Source organism: Cryptomeria japonica, chromosome 7 (genome assembly GCF_030272615.1).
Source record: "Cryptomeria japonica chromosome 7, Sugi_1.0, whole genome shotgun sequence".
NCBI classification, from domain to species: domain Eukaryota; kingdom Viridiplantae; phylum Streptophyta; class Pinopsida; order Cupressales; family Cupressaceae; genus Cryptomeria; species Cryptomeria japonica.
The window spans coordinates 177,487,736-177,515,379 of record NC_081411.1 but is presented as its reverse complement, the minus strand read 5'-3'; the positions used below and the strand labels follow the sequence as shown (position 1 = coordinate 177,515,379).

The 27,644-nt window shown below is 38.6% G+C and overlaps 1 protein-coding gene across 3 annotated transcripts in view; it reads left to right on the top strand.

Moving 5' to 3' along the window:
• The window catches only part of LOC131048456 (uncharacterized), a 144,035-nt gene extending 116,855 nt beyond the window's left edge, over window positions 1–27,180 (top strand). For all 3 annotated transcript variants that reach the window (XM_057982406.2, XM_057982407.2, XM_057982405.2), the window contains 2 exons: window positions 26,181–26,415; window positions 26,626–27,180. In XM_057982406.2, the coding sequence (XP_057838389.1) occupies window positions 26,181–26,415; window positions 26,626–26,774 (384 nt within the window). In that variant the 3' untranslated portion in view covers window positions 26,775–27,180. The remainder of the gene's footprint in view (window positions 1–26,180; window positions 26,416–26,625) is intronic.
• The last annotated feature ends 464 nt before the right edge of the window (window positions 27,181–27,644 follow it).

Below are 27,644 nucleotides of genomic sequence, written 5' to 3'. Positions count from 1 at the left end.
AGATAATCTGTTGTGAATCCCTCCTTGCAACGTCCTTGTGATGTTCATCGTGAAAGTATCATTGATTAACTTGTAGTTCTTCCCTGGTGGATGATGCAAGTAGGTATAGGATTCACAAACTCTGACCTCACCGGGTCCTCTTCCAATCACTCCTCTGTGAGGTAGTCCTGCGTACTCAACGCTCCTGATTAAGGCATAGATGACATATGAACTCATGTGGAAGGACTTAGTGGCCCTGAGTCTTCTCAACTGTACGTCTAAGCAATGGCTAATTATCCTAGCCCAATGTATTGTACCCTTCCCTTGAACAATCACCTGGATGAAATAAAACATCCATTTCTCAAAATAGAAGGCATGAGGTGCTCCTGTAACTCTGTTGAGCATGGTAATCAAATCTCTGTACTCCTCTTGGAAATCGATCCGGTGTGGTGTGTTCGGTACTTTGCTCAGACGGGGACGACTCTTAAGTAGTCAGTTCTTGTTGATTATGCTTAGACAAGCATCTGGATCATCATCGTACACTGATCTGGCTCCTTCAATGCTCTTGTATATCATGTCCCTGTGCTCTGGAAGATGGAAGGCTTCACTGATGGCCTCCTCTGAAAGGTACGCCAAAATATTTCCCTCATTGGACACAATGGTCCTGGACTGTGGATTGTAATGACGGGCACACTCGATCATCAACTCGTGACACTGAATGGCTGGAGGAAAACCGGCCGCCTTGATGATGCCACTTTCTATTATTCTCCGGGCGACAGGTGATGGTTTGCCGATGTAAGGGACCTCTCGGAACTTCTTCGTGCTAAAGTTCCCCAAGTTTGTATCTCCAATGTTGCTCCACTTGGACACGATCTTGGTCTCCACTCCTTCAGTCTTCTGATCTTCTTTCATGAGGGCCGAGCGACTGGTGGATGCTCCCGCCTTTGGGGTCGCCATACCTACACAACATTTCACTATAAGAAATAGATTTTGCAATAAATAACGTAGATAAGAGAGATAGATTTTAGGAAATCTCATGATAAGTCCCTAGAGTTATCATTTCCTAAAATACAACGATTGAGCTAAGAGATTTTCAAGGATCAAAATTTGAAAATTTGAAATATGACGATGAATGAATAAAACAATAACAATAAATCGCCATACCTCGATAGAGAGCTAACTCTAGGATGCAAAAAACAAAATTCGCCTAGGCAAAATTGAGGTATAAAGATAATCTTCAATATGATCCCCTCAAAATATACTTCGCCACCTCTGGATAGAATGTGATCTTCACTTATCGCCTTGGACGTGGTCTCAAATGGATCTTCAAATTCGCACAAATAAATCTCCAAGTCTTTAGCAAATTCGCCTTAGGCGTGATCTTCAAATTCGCACCACCTTTGGTTTGGAATCGCACCACCTTTGATAGCTAAGCGCGCCACCCTTGGATGAATGAAACTCGCACCACCTTGGATAATAATCGCACTCCACACAAGATGATACTAGCGCCACCTTTGGTTTGAAATCGCACCACCTTTGAACACACTTCGCACTATATTCGCCTCTTCTTGATTCGCATGAAGGAAGGTAAAAATGATTATGTAAAAATGAACATTTCACTCCCCTTATAAATAGCGCTCATACCCTTTCACCTCTTAGGCCGACTTTGACAGATAAAACCATTTTTTAAATGATTTGCAATAAAATAACAAGGCCGACTTGCCTAATTAGGCGCTTCAAACCGATTTTTTTTTTTTTATTAATTAATTAATTAATTATTAATGCCTTGCGTTTTTTTAAATGAGAATTTCGATTTTTAATAAAGGCAAAAAATAATTAATAAAAGATAACGCCATATTAAATGCTAAATAAAAATGGATTTTCAATTTTTTAATCGATTTAGCATTTAAGGAAATTTAAATTTGTTTGTTTGGCGCCAAAATTGGAAAACAAAGGGACGTACCTCGTCGCTCTGGTCCCTTGGAGAGGGACAGGAGCGATTCACCATCTTTGGCATGATTCTTGCATTTCTTACGTCCAACTCCTTCATCTCCACGTTAAAAATCGATCACCTTGATGGTCTTTCGAATTTGATCGCCTTGTGTGCGCATATGGGTGTCCTTTAAGTGCATATCGCCCTGGTCCTTGTCCAAAGGACAGGAGCGATCTTCTTGTTTTCATGTCCATCTCGCATCTTTGACCTTCGAAATATCATTGCTTGTGTCCTTTGCGCTTATTTCCATTTGCTTTTGCAAGGTACCTTCGATGTTATAAGGATCATCGCCCTTGTCCCTTGAAGAGGGACAGGAGCGATCCACATGTTTTCCTTGGCCTTGTCAACTTTGTACTTCGATCTTCATGGTAATGTCCTTCAAACGTCGTCCTTCACCTTACCTAACCTTGCTTCGCTTTGATCTTTGAAGGGACGGGAGTGTTTTAATAGCATCGCCTTGGTCCTTGTCCAAAGGACAGGAGCGATCTTGATTTTTTCACGTTCAATATGCATTTTTGACCTTCGATCCTTCATTGTGATGTTTTCCAAACGCCTTCCTTTGTCTTGCTTAACCTCGCCTTGTTTCGATTTTGGAGGAATATGAGCGTTTTTTGATAGGATCGCCCTGGTCCTTGTCCAAAGGACAGGAGCGATGTGGGGCTTTTACATCATTCGGCGATGTTTGGACGTTCAAAACTCTTGTTTATCACCTTGTTGTCATACCATGGACCCTCCAGAACATTGCAATGTCTTGTCCTTACGTAAATTTTGCATGAAATGGTCAATGCATCTAACATCGCCCTGGTCCCTTCCTGAGGGACAGGAGCGAAGTTCATCATTATATGCTTGTTCTTGTTTGTACCAACTTGCAATCAACTTCATTGCGTGAAATGACGTCCTTTCGACCTTCTTGGTTGCTCGAAACTTTGTTCGCCTTTTGAAATCTACGCCATTATGTAGATATCGCTCTGGTCCCTTACCAAAGGACAGGAGCGATCTAGGTCTTTAGAGTACAAATCCTTCCATGTGATGACCTTTGTAACGTTGCGCCTGATGTAAATGCCTTGAAATGTCCTCGCCATCTTTTGTCCTGGCTTGGATTGGTCTTGAACCTTGGAGGGACGACCTTGAACTTGAGAGGGACGTATCTTCACCATTGTATCGCCCTGGTCCCTTGGAGAGGGACAGGAGCGATTTTTCCCTTGTGGCCTTCATCTTACTTTGCCATGCTCTAAGTTTATATTCAACGGACTCGTCCTTCTTCCCTCCATTCGTTCATGCCTTGACATCATTTGTAACTTTGCAAGAAGAGCAATTATATCAAAAATCGCTCTGGTCCCTTCCTGAGGGACAGGAGCGAACTAGGCATTTAGCACTGTTATGGACGTCCCAAAAATCTTCAATTTATATTCAATGCGTTCATCTCATGTTCTCCTTCGTTTTTGAACGTAAACTTGTCTTGACCCTTGTCTGGTTTTTGCAAAATGGAGGGAATCGCTCTGGTCCCTGGGAGAGGGACGAGAGCTACAAGGTACCTCGCCCTGGTCCCTTGGAGAGGGACAGGAGCGATTTAGTCAATATAGGTCATTTTCTCCATTTTTTGCATCTCAAATTATATTCATTTGGCAAAGTATCTTCCTTCGGACGTCCTCCAATTGCTGAGCTATCAAAATCTTGCATGGGCATGGCGAAATTTGAATTGTAGCTCCGGTCCTTCACTGAGGGACAGGAGCGATTTTCCTTCTGGAGACCTTTCTGTGCTCATGAAAATCTTCAATTTATATTCAATGAAAAGATCTCGTCGTTCTTCATCACTTCAAACGTAAAATTTGTCTGGGCTCTGCAAGGACAATGAGATATTTGAAATTGAGCTCCCGTCCTTCACTGAGGGACAGGAGCGATTCTGCTCCTACAGGCCAAAATAACAAGAATTTTCACATTTTAACACTTCACGAGGCGAAAACAAATCAATTCCAATGCCCAGGATCAAACTTCAAAAAAGTCAAAATTTGGTCAAAATATTCAATCAGACAAAAATTCACATTGACGGTCATCATTTAGACAAGTTTAAGCTCTGCATGAACATTCCAATTGAAAATTAGACCATTTTGGCGAATTCATTGCATTCAAAAATTTGCTTCTAGGAAAGAAGCTCAAAAAAAGCTCTCAAAAGCGACTGGATTTTGGCTTGAAAAGGCAAAATTTAAAACCCTAAGGCTTGGCCCTAAATCCAGACAACTAACTAACTAACAAAACCCTAAAAACGAAAGCGAAAACGAACAAAAACAAGCAAAAAGAGGGGGTCCCCATTTGCGATGGGGCGATGTGTGAAATGGTCACAACAGGACGCCACCTCATTTGACACTTGTATCTTGGTAGATATTCATCTTGATGTTGTTGAGAAACTTACTTTAATTAATTCCTCTGGATCTATTTTGCTTCTTCAACGAGCCCTTGTTCTAACTCCTTGCGTCCTTGATGTGCAGGAAGATGATGTACCTCGCCTTGGAACGCTGGATTGAAAGAGGTCGCCCATGTCCTGGCTAAGACCGTCCCGGCGAAGACCGTCCTGGATCCGGCTTGATTTTCCTTGATGAGACCTCCATTTGATGCCTACACAACATTTCAAAATTAGTACCATGATTTTGCAATACATAACATAAATTAGAGAGCAATTTTAGGAAACTTAATGATAAGTCCTTTATTAATCATTTCCTAAAAAAGACTGAGCTAAGGAAAAACAAAATTTCAAAATTAAGGCAATGACAATCAACGTTCAAAGTCAAAACAATAAATCCATATCGCCATACCTCTTTGAGAGCTTAACTCTAAAATGCAAAATAAAGGAATTCGCCTAGGCAAAATTTGAAATTCGATAGTCTTGATGTGATCTTCAAAAGAACGTTCCTCTTATCAACTTCGCCACCCTTCAAGTCTTGGACGTGATTTCCTCTTCAAGTTAGCAATTTCGCCATCTTTAATATGTCTTTGACGTCCTAGGCAACTTCGCTCAAATGGAAACTTCAAGTTCGCCTCTCCTTTGGATAGTAGTTTCGCACCACCTTTGATTGAATTCGCTCCTCTTCTTGAATGATAATTTCGCCCTTCCTTTGTATGAAATTCGCTCCTCTTTTGCCTTCTCCAAGTTGCATATGAGAGATGATAAATGATGATGTGAAAATGAAATAAACACCTTCCTTTATAGGCGCTCACCTTCATATTGACCTTAGGCCGACTTTTTGCAAAATATAGCAATTAAAACGATTTTTAAATAAATAATAAAGGCCGACCTTGACAAAATAAACCCAAGCGCTCCCTTTTGATTTTTATTAAATTAATAATTAATTATTAAATGCCTTTATTTTTAATTAATAAATTTCGATTTTTTACAAAGGCAAAAAATAATTAATAAATACATACCATGCGCTATTTAAATGCTTTTAATTAAATATCGATTTTTTTCTAGCATTTAAATAAATTTAAAAAATGTTTGTTTAGCGCCCAAAAATGAAAAAGTGGGAAGATACGTACCTCATCGCCCTGGTCCCTGACTGAGGGACAGGAGCGATTTTGCTCTTGTGGGCCTCATTTCACTTCATCACCTTCGAAAATTATATTCAACGGATTCGCAATGCCTCCTTTCATTCATTCATGCCTTGAGATCGGTTGAAATTTGGCGAGAAAATCATCTACAACAAAAATCGCTCGTCCCTTCCTGAGGGACAGGAGCGAACTTAAGCATTTTGGTCCTTTGTTGACGTTTGATAATCTTCAATTTGTCTTCAACGGGTTCGATTGACCTCCTTTCTTGCCTTCGAACATAAAATTTGCTTGATCTTTGCCCAGATCGTACCTTATGAAGAACTTCGCTCTGGTCCTTCAGTGAGGGACAGGAGCGAATTTGACCCTCTAGGCAAAACTTCATCATTTCATTGTTTTTTGATCAAGTCTGGATGTTCTATCATGCTCATTTCGTCCTTCACCATGCCTTTGATGTCTCGATTCGTCCAAACAAGGTCAGGAATGGCTCAACTAAGCATTTTCGCTCTGGTCCCTTGGTGAGGGACACGAGCGATTCGCCTTGGTCCCTTGGAGAGGGACACGAGCGCATTTCGCTCTGGACCCTTGGAGAAGGACGCGAGCGAAATTTGACTTTTCGCACTCTTTATCAGGATAATTTTAATGGAATATAACTTATTAAGTCACTTATACTTTAAGTCACTTATTAAGTATAAGTGACATTTCCTTCTATGTTTCTTCTTTCTTATACTTTAAGTTATATTCCATATATACTTTCAGGATGTTTGAGAGTGGTTTCATACCTCCAGGAGTTATATTGCAAAATCTAGTTTTTGGAGGTTTTTTCAGTTTCCAGACTTAGTCAAATTCCAGGATCAGGACATTCCAGACTTAGCCAAATTTCAGGATCAGGGCCTCACTCAAGCCGGACTTGCCACCCTATTGATTTCCCCGACAGCGCTTCAAGTTATATTCATTTGATAAAATGTACCTCTTTGGACCTTTTCACATCGTCAAGACGTTAAAATCTTGCAAGGACAAAGCAAAATTGGATTTGTAGCTCCGGTCCTTCACTGAGGGACAGGAGCGATTTTTCCCCTGGAGGCATTTCTGTGCTCATGAAAATCTTCAATTTATATTCAATGGAAAGATCTCGCCTTTCTCCATCACTTCCAATTCGTAATTCATCTTGACCCTGCAAGAATAGTAAGATATTTGAAAACGAGCTCCCGTCCTTCACTGAGGGACAGGAGCGATTTTGCTCCTACAGGCCAAAATATCATGATTTTACACATTTTATCACTTCACAAGGCGAAAACAAATCATTTGAAATGCCTAGGATCAAAATTCAAAAAAGTCAAAATTTGGTCAAAAATATTCAATTGGACAAAAATTCACATTTCATCTTCAACACTTAGACAAATTTAAGCTCTGCATCAACATTCCAATTGAAAATTAGACCATTCTGGCGAATTCATTGCATTCAAAATTTGCATTCTAGAAAAGGAAACTCAAAAGCCCTCAAAAACGACTGGATTTTGGTCCGAAAAGACGGTAATTAAAACCCTAAGGCTTGACCCTAAATCCAGACAACTAACAAACTAACAAAACCCTAGAAAAAGCAAAGCGAAAACGAACAAAACGAGCAAAAAAACATGGGTCCCCATTTGCAATGGGGCGATGTGTGAAAACGTCACAACAGGTTTGTTACAAAAAAAGTCCCCATTTAGATAAACATTACTAATCCATAGCCAATAAAGAATTGGCACAAATACCGAGGAGACAGACCAATAGGAATTAAGTTGCCACATCATCCTATAACAACTTTTCATCTAGAATTTTGTTCCCTTTCCTATGCTCTTTCTTAGCATATTCAATGAATCTGGACACAATTCCCTCAATTTCAGCAATGGGAATCTCAGGATGATTCTTCATTCATTCTTCCAAGTGAAGGACTTGATCAAAAGCAGTGAGAAGAGTCGTCTCCCATCCAGGTTCAAGTTCTTTGGTCTTCTCAATCAGGAACATAGTAGTATACATTTGATCTCGTTGCTTTTTTGTGATGATGTTCTCCTTCTTGCAAAAGATGACCTTGATTCTATCCTCCAACTCTTGGATGTCCACATCTGTCTTGACTTCGATCCGCCTGTCAAGAATGGTACACAACACCTCAAACACCTTATCTTGAATTGGATGAATGATGCCTTCAACTTGGCTGCATCTGGTGTTGACGTCTTCAAAAAGGACTTCCTTCATCTGGAGTAGAGCTGACCACTGTAGGAGGCTATGGGCTCCTCCATCCATTATCTTTTCTTGCGTCAGAATCCGTCTTGGTGTTTCTCTTATCACTTGTAAGACTGGGATGATAACATCTCTAGTGTGAGTGAATGCAGCTACAGTTATCATTAGATTATGAATAATCTCAAGGACCTGGATAGCTCGATGAACTGTCTTCATCATCCTTGTTGCAAATTCAATAGCTACTTTGTAAGATTCATCAATCCAAGAACTCATAAGTTGAACCAAGCTCTTCACCCTTTCTGCCTCACCTACTGATTCAAGAGGGAGTGCATGTAAAGGAGATACTGCTGGATCCTGACGTCTCAAGGGCTGATTAAGATGACTAAAATAGTTCCTCCAAGCACTGACCTCTCTCTCAGGCTTCTTATTCTTTTCCATTTCTTCTTTAAGTTTGTCTTTAAGTGCTTCAAATGAATCAGTTGCTTCTTCCATTGCTTGCTCGGAGGTAAGTGGACCAAGCTCAAATGTTTCTAAGTCATACTCTTCTACAAGAATCTCATCCTCATATTTGTCCACCTCTGGTGTAGCTATTTGCACTTTTCTGGATCCTGTCTCATCTCTAATTACCTTAGACATCTTTGTGGCCTTCTTCTTCTCTATTACTTCATGAGAATTTCCTATAAGGCTTTCCAAGTCAAACACATCTTCTTCATCTTCAACCACAACTACCCTTGTTAGTCTCTCTTTCAGCCAATCAGTATTGGCAGATCTTGTTTCCCTCACTTGTATTTCTTTAGGTAGAGGTCTAGCTTCCCGGAAAAGAGATGTTACTTCATCATCATTCTTTTCTTCATGTTGCTCATTAGCACCAACTTGGGGAGATTGACTTGATGAATGCTGAGGTGTCTGTCCTTTCTCTTGTTTATCATTCTGTACCATGGATTCCATAGACTCATCAATTTCATATACTATCCGCCTCTGATCTTCCCCTTGACTTGCTTCCTTTTCATGCCTAGAAGATGTGCTTGGTGGGCGATCAGGATTTGTTTTCTGCTTCTTCTTGGAAGGTTCTCTCTTCTCAGGTCCTTCTTTCCTCTTTGAGCCTTTGGAATGAGAAGTATTCTCACTCACACTTGCTTCTCCTTCTTCTTGTCTTGCTTCCAAGGTGAATGTCATAGATACATTCTGCTCCTTCAACTTTTGATGCTGTACATCCACCCATTTGCGAGTGTAGGATAAAACGGGAGCCATCAAAGCTCTCAAGTCTAAAACCTCGGGCTCATTCCAATCTATCTTCACTTCTTTGTCTTCCTTCTCATAGGATGATTGGAGGTATCTACCATTATCTTGGGCTTGATCGGCTACTCTATAAATTTTGCATTTCTTGATGAGATCTAAGGGTAGCCTGGAATGCATCTTTCTTTTGACCTCTAAATCGTCTGGGACATTCATCCAAAAGTCCTCCACTTGAAACTCATGCTTGTACTTCTTGCCGACTGTCTCCTCCATATAACCATGAGGATCAAAATTCTCTCTCGAGGCAAAGGATGTGAACGAGTACAGAGATAATTCCTTTTCTGCATCTTCCGCGGCTTGAGTATTAGGACACACTTCAACTGAATTCCCTAGTATGATGGGCACGGGAATTCCATTTCCATGCTTGTGTCTGGATGCCTTCGCATAAGCTGCCAACTGTCTAGTCACCTCAAGTAGTACTATCTTGTCTGTTGGATATCTTGGCAACATGTAGGGAGGTGAAGGACACCCATGAACTCTGATGTATATGAATTTTTGAAACTGAATGAACCATGCACCATGCTTCTTCACAAGCTCTTGTGCGTCATGTCTTTATGGTCCGGAAGATGAAGAGCTTCGCCTATAGCTTCCTCTGAAAGGTAGGCTAAGATGTTCCCATCCTTGGTTATGATCGTCCTTGATTGTGAGTCATAGTGGCGAGCACACTCGATCATCAACTCATGACACTTGACTGCGGGAGGGAAACCTGCAGCCTTGATGATGCCACTCTCAATTATCCTCCTCGCAATAGGTGATGGCTTGCCAATGTAGGGGACCTCTCGAAACTTCTTCACATTGAAGTTTCCTAAGTTGGTGTCTCCGATATTATTCCACTTGGACACGATCCTGGTCTCCAATTCGTCGCTCCTCTGATCTTCCTTGATGAGAGCCTGCTGAGTAGTAGTTCCTCCGGCTTTGGGGGTCGTCATTTGATGCCTACACAAAAATTTAAAATTAGTCTTTAAGCATCATACCTTAAAGCATGGAATTTAAGACCTTTCAAGGGAATAATTCAAAACATTAATTTGAAAATGACATGATAAATCAAGAATTATATATTCTCAAATTAATTATGAATGGAAATTAGATTTTTCAAGACTTAGACTTTAAAAGATTGCTATGGAAATCAAAATAAGTCTTGAATAGAAACTTCAAAAATTTGATTCTTCATACCTCCTTCTTTGAAAGCTTAACTATGAACCTTGGAAAAATGAAGACAGAAGATCAGATTTTGCTGGATAAGGATTGAATTTTGGTCTCCCTTTGGATGAATTATGCCTCAATTAACCTTCAAAAGAACTTCGCCTTCCACTAGCCTCCAACCACTTAGTAAATTCTGGAAATTAGCCTCCAATCTGGTATAATTCGCTCCTCCAATCTGCTCTTGAAATTTGCATGAGAAGAATAATGAATGAATGATTTGAAAATGCTACAACACTCCTCTCTTATATAGGGCGCTCACCCTAATTAACCATGAGGCCGACCTAACAAACTAGCAATAAAACAAGATAAAATCCCTTTTAGAAGGGGGCCGACTTGCTTGTAAAAGCAAATAAATGAATTTGAGCGCTCACCTTTATTTTTAAAATTTTAAAATTAATTTTAAGACTTGAAAGGTGTTCTTTTTCATTTGTTTTAAGGCTTAAAATTAATTGATTCAATTACAAATGCCTTAATTCATGTGAATTTGATCTAACTTCCCAAATGTCTTAATTTTGACAAATTTAGTGAAAATTGAGGAATGTTGAGGTTTGATCAAGGCTCAATGAAGCTTCTTTCCTCCTTAGGCATTGAAATATCCAAGATGATGAAGGTCTAAACCACTTCAAGGCTTGTTTGAACTTTACATCCAGGCTTGTTCACTTCATGAATTGAAATTTTCACAATCAATATTTGCAAATTTAATGTCCTTGTCTTCACAATCTTGCGATTTGCCCTTGACTTAATCAAACAAGGTTGAATGATAGGCTTTTTGATGATTTCGCCCTGGACCCTTTGGAAGGGTCAGGAGCGATTTTTCAAATTAGGACCTGAATATCTCATTTTCTTGACTCCAAAATCTCCCGGAAGGTGAGCTCATGCTTGTTTTGACCTGACAAAGTCTTGCATTCCAAATTTTACCATTTCACATGAGCAAATTAGGTGATAATGTGCATTTCGCCCTGGACCCCTTGGAAGGGTCAGGAGCGATTTTTACTTTTTAGGTCAAAATTCACCTTAGTTTGATCCTTAACCTCCTCCAAGGCAATCTCGAGGGTCTATTCATCTCAATCACTGAGTTGGCTTATCAATTTTTTGAAGGAAATATTGTTCTTTTGGGAATTTCGCTCTGGACCCTTTGGAAGGGTCAGGAGCAAAATTCTCTCCTGAGCTCAAAATTCTCATTTTTTGAAGGTCTAAATTTCTTCAAGGCATTCCAAATGGCTTCTTTTACTGTAATCCAGGCTTAGTTTTACTTGAATTTTGGAGGAAAAGGTGTCTTTGATGTTTTTCGCCCTGGACCCTTTGGAAGGGTCAGGAGCGATTTTCCTTGCTTAGGCTTACTCCTCCATCATTCTGACTTCAATCCACCCCTCAAGGCTAGGCAATGGTCTTCTTCATTCACTCCACTCAAGCTTGGTTTGTTCTTGCAAGGCAAAATAGGGGATTTTGAGATTTTTGCCCTGGACCCTTTGGAAGGGTCAGGAGCGAAAATCTTTCTCTGACCTAGAATCATCATTTTTTGAAACAAATACCCACTCAAAGGTGGTCTCAAGGGCAATTTCTACCTTGGTCTAGTCTAGTCTTAGCACAAACTTGAAAGGAACATATTGGTTTTAGGATTTTCGCTCTGGACCCTTTGGAAGGGTCAGGAGCGAAAAATAGGTTCTAGGGCAATTTTCCAATCCTTTCATCTTCAAATCACTTCCAAGGCATAAAACACCTTGCCTCACTACTCTTCAAGTCATGAAAAGCAAAATCTTGTCTTAAATTTGCAAGGAAAAAGGAGAATTTGGAAATTTCGCTCTGGACCCTTTGGAAGGGTTAGGAGCGAATTTCTCTCTTGGCTTCAAAACTGGCATTTTAGCAACCCAATTCCACTCTAAGGCAATCCAAATCCTCTTCTCACACCCTTGTCTAAGCTTAGTTTTGTCCATAATTTGGAATAAGGATAGTTTTTAGGATTTTCGCTCTGGACCCTTTGCAAGGGTCAGGAGCGAAAATCTCTCTTAGGCTCAATTCCTTCACCTTTTGAACCTCAATCATCTTCAAAAGGCAAAAACACACCTCCTCACACCCATTCAAGCCATAAAAACAAAAAGTTGTCCTGACCTTGCAAGGAAAATAGGTGTTTTTAGGAATTTCGCTCTGGACCCTTTGGAAGGGTCAGGAGCGAAATTCATTATTTGGCTCAATTCCTTCTCTTTTCAATGATTTCTTAGCACTTCAAGTCATTCCCAGGGGCAATTCCTTCTATATTTCACCTTATCCCACACTTGACTTAGCAAAACTTGATAGCAAAGAGTGATTTTGAGAAAATTCGCTCTGGACCCTTTGGAAGGGTCAGGAGCGAATTTCTCAATCTTGACCAAAAATCTTCACTTTTTAAACTTGAAACTTCTTTGCAAGGTGGGATTTCATGTCTCATTGTGCTAGGAATAGGATTTCATGTCCAAGAAAGGCTAAAAAATAGGTTTATAAGGAATTTCGCTCTGGACCCTTTGGAAGGGTCAGGAGCGAAATTACCTTTCCTGGCCAGAATCCTTCATTTCCATGACTTCTAAACATGCCCAAGGGTTTCAACATGCTCATTCTTCCTTTCATCATGCCTTTGACACCTCAATTTGACCAAACAAGGCAAGAAATATCTCTTATAGAGATTTTCGCTTTGGATCCTTTGGAAGGGTCAGGAGCGAATTTCTCATTTTAGGCCTATTCCATCATCATTTCAAGTTGAATTCACCCTCTCAAAGGAAGAAAACACTACTCCTCTCTCATCCAAGCCATAAAAACCAAAACTCGACTTGATTTTGCAAGAAAAATAGGTGATTGAGGAATTTTCGCCCTGGACCCTCTGGAAGGGTCAGGAGCGAAATTCTCCTTTTGGGCAAAATCCTTCATTTTTCCAAGTTAAAACATCTTTAAAAGGCAAAAGCAAGTTGTTCTTGTTTCATTCATGCCAAAAACTTGACCTTCTTCACTGCACAATAAGAGCTTTTGGGAATTTCGCTCTGGACCCTTTGGAAGGGTCAGGAGCGAAATTCACTGTTTTGTCCAAAGTTCTTCATTTTTACATGCTTCCAAATCTTCAAAGGTATCAAATAATGTCCAATCTTCATTCCAAGAGACCCTGCACATCAAAACTTAGCCAAAGTTAGGAAGAAATAAGCTCTAATAAGATTTTCGCTCTGGACATTTTGAACTCCAAATCTCCTTGAGAGGTAAACAAAGACCTTCCTTCACGCATCCCCATCAAAATCCTGCTTTTCACTAGGCAAAAATGAGAGCTTTTCAGAATTTCGCTCTGGACCCTTTGGGAGGGTCAGGAGCGAAATTGACATCTCAGGCTAGATCTTACCTTGGTTCACTTCATTTTCCATCAAACTTGATCAAACTAACTCCCTTGCTTCACAATCAGGACAAATCTATCACTCAACTAGGTCCAGGCAGGGTTTTACTAGGTTTTCAGGGCCAAGAGAAGGCAAGAAGGAGAGATTTCGCTCTGGACCTTTTGGAAGGTTCAGGAGCGAAAATCTTGTCCTTGACTGGCTTTCATCACATCAAAGCTTAAAACTCTGTTTTAATGCAAAAGATGACAACTTTCTCCATCATGTCTCAAAAGTCAACAATTTTGGTCATACCCTTCTAAAACGCCTCCAGTCATCATCAGGTGCATTCGTTTATCATTCACCATTTCGATCTTCCTTTGATTACTGACTCTGCTCATCTGACTCAGACCGGGAAACAAACATGACTTCGACAAGAAAACCTTCAAACTAGACCTAACCTGACATGAGACCTATTCACCTTGTCCCCTGATCTAACCAACTTGACTTTCCTGAAAGGTATGCTTCACAATGGCAAACTTGAGGTTCTAGGCAGAGGACTAACAACCTCCCAAAACAAGACTAGACTTAGCTTGAAAGAAACCCTAAAATGAGCTTCCAAGGATTAGCCCTAATCTAGCCAGCCTAGGCAAATCACTCACTTACTCAAAAAACCTAGAAAGCAGAGAGAAAAACAAGCAAAAGGAAAGCAAAACCTAAAGCAAAAAGAGGGGGTCCCCATTCTAATGGGGTGATGTGTGAAATGGTCACAACAGGACCCTCCTGTTTTTTCTTTTTAGGGTTTTGTTACAGCCCTATGACTTTCTTGTGTTAGTATAGCCAAGTTTGTTAGTTTTGAATGGTCTGAGTTTTGGAAGTCATGGGTCAGTTTGTGCAAGCCATGGTTAGAACAGAGTCTAGACAACGTCAAAGTGCCTAGAAAGGCTAAAGGATGAAGATTGCAATTGATTTGAGTGGATTTGGACAACTTTCTATATTTGGAAAGTTTTGCTTTTTTCTTTTTCCTTTTTTTCAGGAAGTTTCGTTTTTGACATTTTGAGCATGATCCCCAAAATGGCTATTTTTTGAAAGTTTTTTAGGGAACTTTTCTTTTTCTATTTTTGGAAAAGGGGATCTAGGGTTTGCATTGTCGACTCCGAATTATACTGGAAACGATCAACAAATTCCTCCGAAATTCAAGTTTTGTTTGAAAAAGCCAAATTCCTTAATTTTAGGGATCATGAGGAATTCAAGGGATGATTGAAGTATGGTTTTCAAATTTCAAGGCAATCCGAGGATTATTGTTCAAGTTATGAAGATTCGAAGTTTTGATCTCATGGTGCGTGGATTTCTTGAAGTCTGCCCTCCTTGGTTCTTGAAATTCATGAAGTTCGCCTTGGAGGTGATAGCAATAGATCATGAAGTTGAGAAAGTTTGCCCTTGTCTAAGTGAAAGGTGCCTAAGATGATCCAACTCCGCCCTTACCATGGTGCAAGGAAGTAAGTCAAGCAAAGTCCGCCCTTGATCAACATGAAAGGTGCAAAGACATGAGCAAGTCCGCCATATGGTAAGAAAAAAGACATGACTAAGTCCACCTAGAAGTCCGCCCTTGAGTTGAATACATTCCATGAAGTCCTCCTAAAAGTTGAAGAGGTAAAAAGTAAGAGGTGTACAACTTTTGTCAAGTTCGCCCATATATGGAATACAACTCATGGAAGTCCGCCCTGAGGTAAAAGAGAAGATAGCATTTGGTGCCTAAGTATCTTAAACTCTGCCCAGAGACATGAATTTTGGTGCCTAAGTCTCTCTAAGTCTGCCCAATCTGCAAGGTGATGGGTCATGAACTCCTCCAAGTCTGCCCTCAAAGAAAGAGAAAAACATTTGCTAAGAGGAATAAAGGAGGTAAGGATGGAGAACTTTTCATAAAGCCTGCCCAAGCTCAGAAATAATGAGGAAATCTTTTGGTGAAGTTCCCTGACCATGAGGAGAAGAATTAACAAAGTCCGCCCAGCCTTGGAGACAATAAGTTAGCAAAGAATCTCCTAAAGTCTGCCCAGTTATCAAGCATTAAAGTTCAAACAAAGAATTAATTTCAGAAAGTTTTGAAATTTGGAAAGACAAAGGGAAAGCATTTTTAGAAAGTTTTCAAATTGGAAGAAATTGAAGATTGAGTTCTAATCATGAACTCAAATCAAAATGCAAACTTTCTCAAGGAGTTAAACTCAAACTAGAAACAAAATCAGAACTTACCCATGTGACTGAGTTCAACTGAAATGAAATTAGAAACTTTCTTAAGAGACTGAACTCTACAAAGAAACAAGACATGTCTAGGTTCGATGAATGAAAGAAAAATAGAAACAAATCTACTTCGATTTGGGAAGGATGAATCGTGTTTCTAAATACAGAAATTGAACTCTTTGTGAGTTTGTACTTAATGATTTGTTCATTCATTTCATTCATTGTGAAAATTCAAAATTGGGAGAGCAGGACACAAGAGAAGACGATTTTAAGAGATTTTGTACAGATTTCCAGAGGATTTCGAAGGTTTTCAAGAGCATTTCAAGTGCAGATTCAAAATTTTCTGAGACAAGCTGCACTTTCGTACTTCTCTCTTGCCTAAATTCTGAAGGTGACAGGAGATTCAAGACATGTTTGTGGAGTTTTCAAGCTGCTTTTCAGGTTTTGGAGGAGATTTTCAGGGACTTAGTCTGATTTTCACATGTTTTCTAGAATTCGAATCTGTTTTCAACATTTATTTCACAGATTTTGAGACTAATTTTTTCATTTTCAGACAAATTTCACTCCCAAACCTTCAAATCAGATTGAGTTTTCAAGGGTTTCCAAAATTCACAAGTGTTCGCAGCTTGTTGAAAGCTAAAAGTGTTGAGGAATTGGAAAATCAGAACACACTTTGCCATCAAACCTTTGAAATTCATGCTCAAAATGAGGATTCTAACTTAATTTCTTTTGGTTTTACAGATCATGAATGGCAGCCGAGGTGGGATCATCACAAATTCAGAATTGAAGACAGGTTCACGAGCAAGGTTCATCTGAGCATAAAGATGGCCAAAATTTGGCTAAGTATGAGAAATACTTCTCAGGGGAATTCTTCTCCAAATTCAAGGCACTTGAATCTCAAAGCATCAAGAAAGAAAAGTTCTCAGACTTGGGTGGAAATATAGAAAAGAATTTCAGACTTCTTGAAGGATTTCATCTCCTGAAGAAATTAAAGACAAGCTCCCAATTAGAATCGGATGGTGACAAGAAACAAATTTCCATACTTAGACAATTTCTTCACACAAATTGGAGAATTCAGGGAAAACATCCAACATGCTGAGGTGGTGCCTCATCATCTTCCAACCAGTCAGATTGTTCCAAGTCAGCATGTCCAGGTTCAATGAACCAGACTTATCCACAAAAGCTTCTAGAGGGCACACTTCACAATGCAACAACCTTCTATTTTTATTATTGGTTCATATTTAGCAAGAAGGACAAGTGTCCCTAAATGTAATTTTCTCATTGGTTGAGGGGTAGTTAGTTTTAGGAAACCCTAATTAGGGTTTTGAACTTTTAATCTAAACCCTTGATCATTGTTCGATCTCGGTCGTTCATAATTTCTAGACTACTATATAAGGTTGCCTCCTCTCATTTAGAGAGTGTGAGGTTTTTGAAATATTGTTGCAAGGTCATTTTTGGATAATGCATTACTTGTGTGCTTTCTCTTAAGGCCTTGTAATCTCTTTTATTTGAATGATTAGCAAGGTTTTCAATTTCCTCAACACATTAGTTTAGATTTTATTTCATGTATGTTAGATTGAATGCAAGATTTGATAAGTATTGATTTGTGGTGTTTCTCCGCTCATACTTTTGGTGAATGGATGATTTTCATTCACTATGTAAAGTTAGTATGAGCTTTCCTTTGTGTATTAACTTCCGATCATAAGCACATCCCTTGAAGATTGCATCCACTTTTGTAGTTGTCTTAAGTGAGGTGAAGCAAAGTGTGGTTTATGGAGATCACTTGGTCAATACCATCTCTTGAATTCCTAGGAATAGATTAGAATTTCTAAACCCTTGTCTCCTTTCCAGTTTTCCATGATCCAAGTCCCAAATGATAGAGCTTCATTGTCTAAACCTTCATTGTGAATTGAACGAGCCAAGCATAAGTCCTTTTGTGTATTACCAACAAATCACAATGCCCATTTAGCTTATCCACACGTCAAGACCTGACAAAAGAAACCTTGGAATCACCATATGATCATCTTGTAATTATAGCATATACAGTGATTTTTCAAGAGAGGATAAATTATCTTTGGGTACTTTATTCTAAATGTTTGGTAGATGATAAAACAGACACCAACAGGACCCCCTACTTTTTAGGTACTCTTGGTCTTTTGGTTTTGGTTCTTTGGGTCTTGTTGTGACCTCATCACACATCGCCTCATCAAAATGGGGACCCCTCTTTTTTTGAGTTTCTTTTGTCTAGTCTTGCCTCTCTCTCTGCTTTCAGGATGAATTGAGTGAGCTTATAGGGTTGGCATAGATCAGGTTAGGCTAAGTTAGGAGTCGTCATTGCTCAAAAGTTTGTCTTTTCCCTCCAAAGGTCCAAGAGCAAATTTCCTTCATAGGTATTCTTGGGAGGATGAATTGGTGATGCCTTCATTTGGAGTTGAAAACCTTAGATGATGGTGTGTTTCATGGTCGTAAGAGTCATGTCCTTAGAAGGGTCAGTAAGTGAATGTTATCTATCATGACTTTGTCCTTCAAAGGGATGGTGAGCGAGCTGCACTTTCAAGCCTTGTTCTTGGAGCGGTCTTAGAGCGAATTTGACTCATGTCCTTACCATGGTCTTTGAGCGAATTTGACTCATGTCTTTGCTTTGGTCTTTCAGCGAAGAGATGGTATTTAGGTCATGTCCTTAGAAAGGACATTGAGCGAAATTTGCTGATGGTCGATCAAAATTAGAGAATGTGGTGAATGAAATATGTTATTTAGGTCATGTCCTCATGAAGGTTTAAGAACAAATTCATACTTTGAGCCTGTCCTTAGGTCCAAGAGCGAAAATTTCATTTAGGGCATGTCCTTTGTCAGGACAGAGAGCGAAAATGTGATATAAGGCTTGTCCTTAGGCTGGTCAGAGAGCGAACTACTCGTTTCAGACCTTGATTGATCAAATCAAATGATGCAATTTAATTTTGGTCTTAGAGAGGACACAAAGCGAAATTCCTTTTAGGGCCTGTCCTTAGACCCGTCTTAGAGCGAGCCATCTTTTGAAGGCTGTCCTTCCAAAGGACATTGGGCGAGAAGGTTTATAGTCTTAACCTTGTCCTTAGGTTTGCTATTGAGTGAACTTTGAAAGAACATAGATCGAGTCCACATTTTGAACATTTGGTAAGAACATTTTGAATTTATCCTTAGGCCGATCACCAAGGTGAATTAGATTTTAGGTCCTGTCCTCATGAAGGACATAGAGCGAAAAATATGATAAGAGTCTTGTCCTTAGCAAGGTTGAAAGGCGAATTTGATTTTAGGTCCCGTCCTTAGAGAGGACACAGAGTGAAGTGAATAATATGTCTTGACCAAGGCCTGGTCATGAAGCGAATTTATTTTATTATAGGGCCTATCCTTAGAGAGGACATAGAGTGAAGCCCTTGCCTTGATTTTGATCACCAAATAGATGAAGTGAATTGATAAGAATGCATTTTTTCAAGAGGCCGGTCAGTGAATTCCAAATGGGTACTGTCCTTAGGACGGACAAGGAGTGAAATTTCTAATTTTGGTTTTGTCCTTGGAGAAGGACGATGAGTGAATTCCAAATGGGTCTTGTCCTTAGGATGGACAAGGAGCGAATTGTTACATAGACCTTGTCCTTGGAGAGGACGAAGAGCGAATTACACCATATAGGGTCTGTCCCTAGCATAGGCATGGAGCGAAATAAATGTTAAGATCGAAATGTATAGACCTTGCCTCCCATTTCCAAGCAAAATCACATGATACAAATGTTTGGTGCCAAAATCTATTCAAAATTTCGAATTCCAATGGAAAAGGCTCAAGATTAGGAGCCGGCCATCATAAAAAACTATTTATTATTTATCATCTTATTCATTTATAAAGTTGGCCTATTTCTCCAAAGACATATCGCATATATAAAGGCATTCACAAGATCATTTTAAAATCAAATCAAAGCATTTGTCTTCTATCATCAGCGAGTTTGATCAGCAGATTGAGTGAACTTCCTTAGCAGTCAACATACTTCGAATTAAAGATAGCGAAATAAGTTATTAGCAAAGCGAATTTATTAAGGAAGAGACAGCAACAAAGTCGAAGTCTAGTAGATTGAAGGAAGGAGTTCATCATCTATCCAATAAGAAGGACTGTCATATAGTGATTTCATCCTTAATCAGTTCAGATTTATCTTTAAGATTGCATTCATCAACTAGTGCTAGTCCTTGGTTCAAATTCATCAAATCACAGGTAGGGACTTCATTTAGAAATCGAAATTAAGGTCTGATTAAGATTGGAAATTCAGAATCCATCTTAGTTAGGGTGCATATCAATCCTGTTCAGCAGTGTATTTCATGTAAAGTTTAATTCATATTTAAGAAGATAAGGCCTCAATGCATTAATCAAAACACTAACTTCATCGCCTCTCATAGGTAAATTTATGGCATCATCTAAGGCAAGTGGATCGTCATCAAGGCAAACTCTTATCAAGGAGGATCAAAGGAGCGATGATTTAGAGACCAAGATTACATTACGGTGGAGCAACATTGGAGACACAAACCTTGGCAATTTCAACGTGAAGAAGTTTTGTGAGGCACCATACATCGACAAACCGTCACCTATAGCCAAAAGGATAATAGAGAGCGGCATCATCAAGGCAGCTGGCTTTCTTCCTGCAGTTCGATGTCATGAATTGATGATCGAGTGTGCCAAGCATTATGACTCGCACTCAAGGACGACCGTGGCAGAGGATGGAACTGTTCTTGCCTACCTATCAGAGAGAGCCATAAGCGAAGCCTTCCATCTACCAGAATAGAGAGATATGATCTATAGAAGTCTAGAAGGAGCCAAGTCAATCTATGAGGATGACCTTGATGCATGACTATCAATCATCAATAGGGATTGGTTGCAAAAGAGTAGACCCCATCTTAACAAGATTCCCAATGGGCCACATCGCATGGACTTTCAAGAAGAATTTAGAGATTTGATCACCTTGCTTGGTCGAGTTGTAGGGGCTCCTCAAGCCTTTTGCTTTGACAAGTGGATGTTCTTTTTCATTCAAATCATTATTCAAGGGAAGGGAATGATTAATTGGGCAAGGATAATTAGTAATTGCCTAGATGTACAATTAAGAAGGTTGATTCCGACTAAGTCATTTCACATGAGCTCATATACTATATATTCTTTAGCAAGGAGCTATGAATATGCAGAGCTACCACATAGAGGCCGAGTTGGAAGAGGGCTCGGAGAGATAAGGGTTTGTGATTCTTATGAGATATTGCATCATCCACCTAAACAACATTATAGATTGGTCAATGATACTTTCATGATGCATATCACCAGGACCCTACAAGGAGGAATTCATCAAAGGTTGTCTCAAGACGCACAAGATCTAATCAAGCAATATGGGGCGTGGTTTATTCAATTTCCCAAGTTCACATATATAAGGATCCAAGGATGTCCTTCTCTGCCTCTTATGTTGCCATGATATCCTATGGATAGAATAATATTTCTTGAAGTAACAAGGCAACTGTTAGCATGTACCAAATCCTTGAGGTACAAACATGGAGCTGTCATCACTAATTCCATCACACTTGGGAATTCCATAGAAGTTTGCCCTTCACTCCAAGCAGCTGAAAGTGCCGAGCCAGAGTTATCTCTCTATTTATCTACACCATTTGCTTCTAGAGGAAATTTTGATCCTCATGGTAATGTAGAAGAGATGGCCGGAAGGAAGTACATGCATGTGTCTCAAGTAGAAGACTTTTGGATGAATGCACAAGATGACTTTGAGATAAAGAAGAAGATACACTCTCGGATGCCCCTTGACCTAATCAGAAGATGCAAGATCTATAGAGTGGCTGACAAAGAACAAGATAGCGGTTGATACATCCAATCTACCTATGAGAAAGCCGACAAAGGAATAAAGATCAATTTGGATGAAAAGGAAGTCACAGATTTGAGAGAATTGATGGAGCCCGTTTTAGCCTGCACACGAAGATGGGTAGATATTCAACATCAGAAGTTGAAGGAGCAAGATGTGACCATGACTTTCAATTTAGAGACAAGGATGGAAGAAGAGGAAAGAGTAAGTGTGAGTGAGAATACTTCACACTCAAAAGGATCAAAGAGAAAGAATGAACAAGGAAAGAAGGAGACTTCCAAGAAGAAGCAAAAGACAAATCTTGATCAACCTCCCAGCGTTTCTTCTAGACATGAGAAAGAAGATCAAGGTGAAGATCAAAGAAGAAATGAAGGTGTGGTCCACGAAGTAGACGAATCAATAGAGTCAACAATACACAATGACAAGAATGACAAGTAAGAACAAGGAAGAGTGTTTCAAGATTCATCACACCCAGCCCTTCATATTCAGATTTGTGATGATGAAGAACAAGGGGATAATAATGAAGTAACTTCTCCTCCTAGAAATGAGCCTCCACCTAAAGAAGTACAAGTAAGAGAAGGAAGATCCTCCATTCCCGAATTGCTCAAAGAAAGGCTTACCAAAGAAGTGATAGAAGAAGAAGAAGAACAAGCATTTGATTTAGAAAGTCTTCTAAATGAATCTCAGGAAGGTGTCGAAAGAAAGAAAGCTTCAAAGATGTCTAAGATAATAAGGGATGATAACGGTTCTAGAAGAATAGAGATTGCGACTCTCGCCGTAGATAAATATGAAAATGAGCTCTTGGCAGAAGAATACGATTTGGAGACATTCGACGTAGGACCACTTGCTTCCGAGCAAGCCATGGAAGAAGCAACTGGATCAGTAAAGGCAGTAAATGAGAAGCTAAAAGCCGAAATAGAAAAGAACAAAAGATTAGAAAGAAGTACATGCATGGAGGATGCTTCTTCGATTCCCGTGTCAGCATGTGTTATTCTCTCATTGGTTGATTCATGGTGATGATTATCCAGATAGGGTTTTCATTTGTGTCAAGCCCTAATTAGGGTTTAGGTGTCAAAATCTTTGCCCTTGATCTCTATTCGATTTCAGCCCTTCATTGTATTTGGAAGCTCTATATAAGCTCCACTCATCTCATTTGTAAAGGTTAATAATAGTTAATAGTTGATAGCAAGAGACAATATTGAATTTGATAGAATAGAAGAGAGAGCAATAATAGAAAGAGTTAGACTTGAAGAATTGTTGTTATTTGGCCATTGGGTTAATGAAACATTGAAGTTATGGTGTTTTTATTCAATCCTTGAAACTCATTACATGGTTCTTCTATCTTCTCAAGCTAATCTTTTGATGATAGTTTTAGTATTAGATTTCAAAATGGAATGTTGTATTTGATATTTTGCGAAGCTCGTTATCCATACCACTAGCTTCCTTTCTGATTGTAAGCGAGCCTTGCATGGTCAACTGGAGCATTTAAAAGTGTTTAAGTTCGATTATTGTTCAACCTTTGATATGCATTCAATTGATGGTGTCTATGGTTGTCAGTGATTTGAAAACCTTCAAACATCCTTAGAAGATTGCATTAGTTCTAGCAAAGTTGTTCATGTATGGCAATGCTATAACTAGTTGAGTTTCACTTATATTGTTTCTTCATCCATTCATGTTAGAGTAGCTTAGAATTCCTTCTCAACCCTCATCTTTTGCCCCTTTTTTGAGAATCATTTAGTAGTTTTAGAAAGAAACCTCATTGCATACCATCTGCTAATCAATTGTTGAATCCTTTCGAACCATAAATGCCCTTTGATGAAACAACAATTACAACGACCAACTAGGCTTATCCACACGTAGAGACCCTACATTCGGAACCTTGGAGTCTTTTTGGGTGAACCTTAAGCAAATCTTCAGCATCCAAAAGATTTTGTTCAAGAGAGGGTAAGATACTTTGGTATTTTATTATGAGTTTTCATGTGCCTAGTGAACACATCAACATGTCTTTTAGCAGCAATCCTTCGGTCTCCTCGGTTTGCAAGTGTTTTGATGAAATTTGAACAAGTTTGCAAGTCTTTTGAGTGAGTTTGGCTAAGTCTGGTACTCGTTTGGTCCATTTTAGGTTTTTGCCCTTCAAACTTAGATTTGAGGTCTTTTCCTTAGGGTTTTGGAAAAACTGAGCACTGCAATGAAGTTAGAGCCCTTCAAGGAAGCTATCAGTGAAATTTGAGCGAATTCTGAGCACTTAACATTTTTAATAAGTTTCTATTTTTAGTTTCACTGTGTCTCGGATTGTCTTTATTTTGCCAAAAATCAAACTTATTATTTACAGCAATTTCTATTTTTAGTAAGTTACTATTTTTAGAAAGTTTCATCCTCGCCCTAGTTTGCCCAGATATGATGTTTCGAAGTACTTACTATTTTTGGCAGGTCCATCTCAAGCAGTGGTCATGACACTGAAGGTTAAGTACAAAGTTGAAAATCTGTCTAAATCCAGAAAGTTGAAAAGCAAACATTTGATTGAAAAAATGGCTAAGTACAAAGTTCTTTCTTGATACTATTAACACATATCTCATCTCATGCTTGTTTTGTCATTATCTACATAGCCTTATCAATCTTCGGAATTCATATTCAGATAAGAATATTTAGCTAATGACCCAATTCATATTCATCTGCAACAACCCAAAAACCATTAACACACATCTCATATCATAATTCAATCTGGGCATTATTTTTCTTCAACATTCATTCTTTCTTAACAATTTTTCATTTCCACTACTTCTAGCTCTCTATCTTTCCCTCTTCTTGGGTGTACAACAATTTCTTAAAAATTGTAGTTTTCCTTTCATTCCCCCTCTCCTTCCGGGTGTTGAAAACTATCAGGCCACTATTCTTAACAATTTTTGGCATTCTCTTGATTTGTAACTCCTATTTATTCATTTGCAACTCCTCGACTTTCTTGTCATTGCGAAGTGCCTGGGATAGAATATCTCCCAAAATAGGGGCATTGGACTTTTAACTTCGAGCACAAAGAAGCAATAAATTGCCCACAACTTGCTTGGGTGTTGGGTTTTGTTCCATTCATTTTTGGTGAAAAGAATTTAAGAAATAAGAGACATTAATATTTCCTTCAAAGCATTTTAAACCATTTAACATTTGAATCTTACAAATGTAATCTCAATGAGCTGGTTGAGCGCAAAGGACACTCGGAAGCCTTTCCTAAGTAAAAAAAAAAAATCACAACAAAAGGAATTAAATTTAAATTGGGAATTGTACCTGTTACAAACCTAGTCCGATTAGGACTTGTGTTTACCTAGAACTCGACATTGTAATATATATTTTCTAACTATTGAGTGCTATACCATATTACCAAGTGACTTTGTCCTTTCAATTGGGCCGTAATCTACTGAGTCAGCATATAAATTTTGTCATTATCTACATTTTTTTATCATACAACATAAAGAAAACTTATGACAAGGGAAGGCGGAAAACCATTATGAGTAATCACATGGCCCTCATGGTGATGGTCTGATGATCAAGTTTGCGCTCTGGTTCAAGAAAGATCTAGATTTGAATTCTGTAGAGAGTGTAAGGGTACATGTGCAAAGGAAGGCACAATAATTGTTATTAGAAAACATCAATTCCTTGACTAATGGTGACCTACTTGTTTTCCAGAATTCCAATTATCTGGTACTTTCACCGAGTCGAACAAGGGCTGGTTGGAGACTTGTTTTAAGTGAAAGTAGCTTTAAATTACTCTTGAAGTTAATTGCCTCAGATTGTTTACCAGTTAGTTCTGTATTTGACTTGTGAAATATGTAGTAGGAAGCAGCTATTCCATTATGGAAAGCGTCAACACCTTGGGGTTTGATTTATAAGATAATATACCTATATCTTCTATTCTTAGTTCTGATCGTTGTTGTGAAGTTTGTTTGCATAACTGAAAGATTATGTTTACAAGAAAAATGAAAAGGAATGGAATTTGAACTGTATTGGTCCAACATGTTTTAGAAAACCTTTTAGTTATCAAGATAGAGTTGAATTGTTAATGTATTCAAATACTGCTTAGTAGCCCAATTAAGCATATTGAATATAAGAGTGACTCAAGATGATATGATGGGTCATGGCCAAAGGAAGGTCTTTATTAAACCAATCTAAAGTTATACCATTATGCAATTATATTTTTCTGGTAGATGACATAATCTTTTTGTTTGAATTTTGATTAGTTCTTATAAGTATCTTCCCATCATGTAATAGGTAAAATGAAGCTTTAAATTTATGAAATCGTCTGGTAGACAAAATTTGAACTTGAGATATCTTGTTCTAGTGCTATCCTCTTGTCTGTTTGGTGTTCCTCTAGAATTACAAGTGTTGTGTTTTTTATTGGTGGAAATTGGGCATAAGGGTAATGATAAATTGGCACCCTGGGTTTCTCTCTTCCCCACATAAACTACTCTTGCAATGCTTCTTGTTTGAATTATTGAAATGACTGACTGCATAATTCAATTGGATGTTGCAGGTTTTAAATCTTGTGAACCTCACAGGAATTGGCCTCTGCTTGCATTCAGCATCAAAAGTCGCACATTTACATCGACGCATTGTTAAAGCAGCTTCTTCTATGCATGCAAAAACTACTTTTGCAACATCAAAGTGTTATATTTCATCTCAGTGGAAAGATCAAAGCCTTGAGTTTGAGGAAAAAATACAACTCTTCAGTCAAGCCCAGGATGCTTGGTCCCAGCGATCTGCTCTTGGTAAGAAATCTAACATGATAAATTTATTTATATTTTCATCTGAAAAGGATTAAGTCAACTTGTGTTCAGCTAGTTAGCTTATAAATTCTTGATTAGTTTGATAAACAGCCTTAACTTGTTGCATGTATCTGAAATATCAACATTAATAGAGTTGTTTTTGGAGCTCGAAGGTCTTTGTAATAAACATATGAACTTTTCTCCTATTTGCAGTTAATTTTATATCCAATAATAATGCGGGAATATCAGTATATGGCTTTGTACTAGATCGCTTTTTTGTGCATACTAGTATTGCCTCTGTATTGACCACTATGTGGTTTATTGTGGGTCAATCTCTAAGTAGTTCACAATCAAACATGTGAAGGGAAATATGAGCAACCGATTATCCTATTGCAGAATTTCAAGATACAATTATGGTTTATATTCATATTTTTGGTTCCATATTTCCTCGAATGTTTGTGTTGTTTACCATCATAGAGCTTGTTAATAAGAGATGTGAAGCTTCTTGTGGTGAAGTTTTTCTGATGGAAAATTCCTCTTGGATCCTTTTGCTGGTCATGCCACATGGGGAGCATTTTTAAGTCCTAAATAAGGACATTCTTTCTTTTTCTCAGCGATGTTTTGGCTGTGTAATAATTTATTGTTGGTTACGATTTAATGATTCTTGTCAACTTAGTTACAAATCTCTCCAACCTTCATTTGGTTTACTCTATAATTTTTGTTTTATTAATAGACTAAAGCATGCACGCTAGCATTTTCTGTGGTTGATTAGATTGTCGCTGTACAGAGAATTCTGCCAGCATTTGAAAAGCAAGAATTGTGGTCAATTAAAAGAAACACAGATGCTCGCTCATTTTTTTCCATCACAGCTTTCTGAAGCTCCTTAATCTTCCTTATCTGTTCATTCATGACCTTATATTTATAGGACTTTACTAGGTTAAAGTATAATATAATCATGACAAAAGGTCACAAAATCTTATAGCTAGTTCAATGTTAGAAACATCTCATACCCATTAATTGTTGGTTAAGTAGTATGAAGTTTGAACAGCTTATACCATTTTTTGTTTTCCGTATAGGCACATTCAGTTGATAATGATGCATGCCATTTATAAGAAAGCTCCTAGGCACATGCAATTAGGACAAATTTGGACACTATTTGCACCCTTACAGATCTCTAAAGACATCCAGATCACTTAAGATTGTTAGCTCCAGCATTCTATTTTGGGTACCAT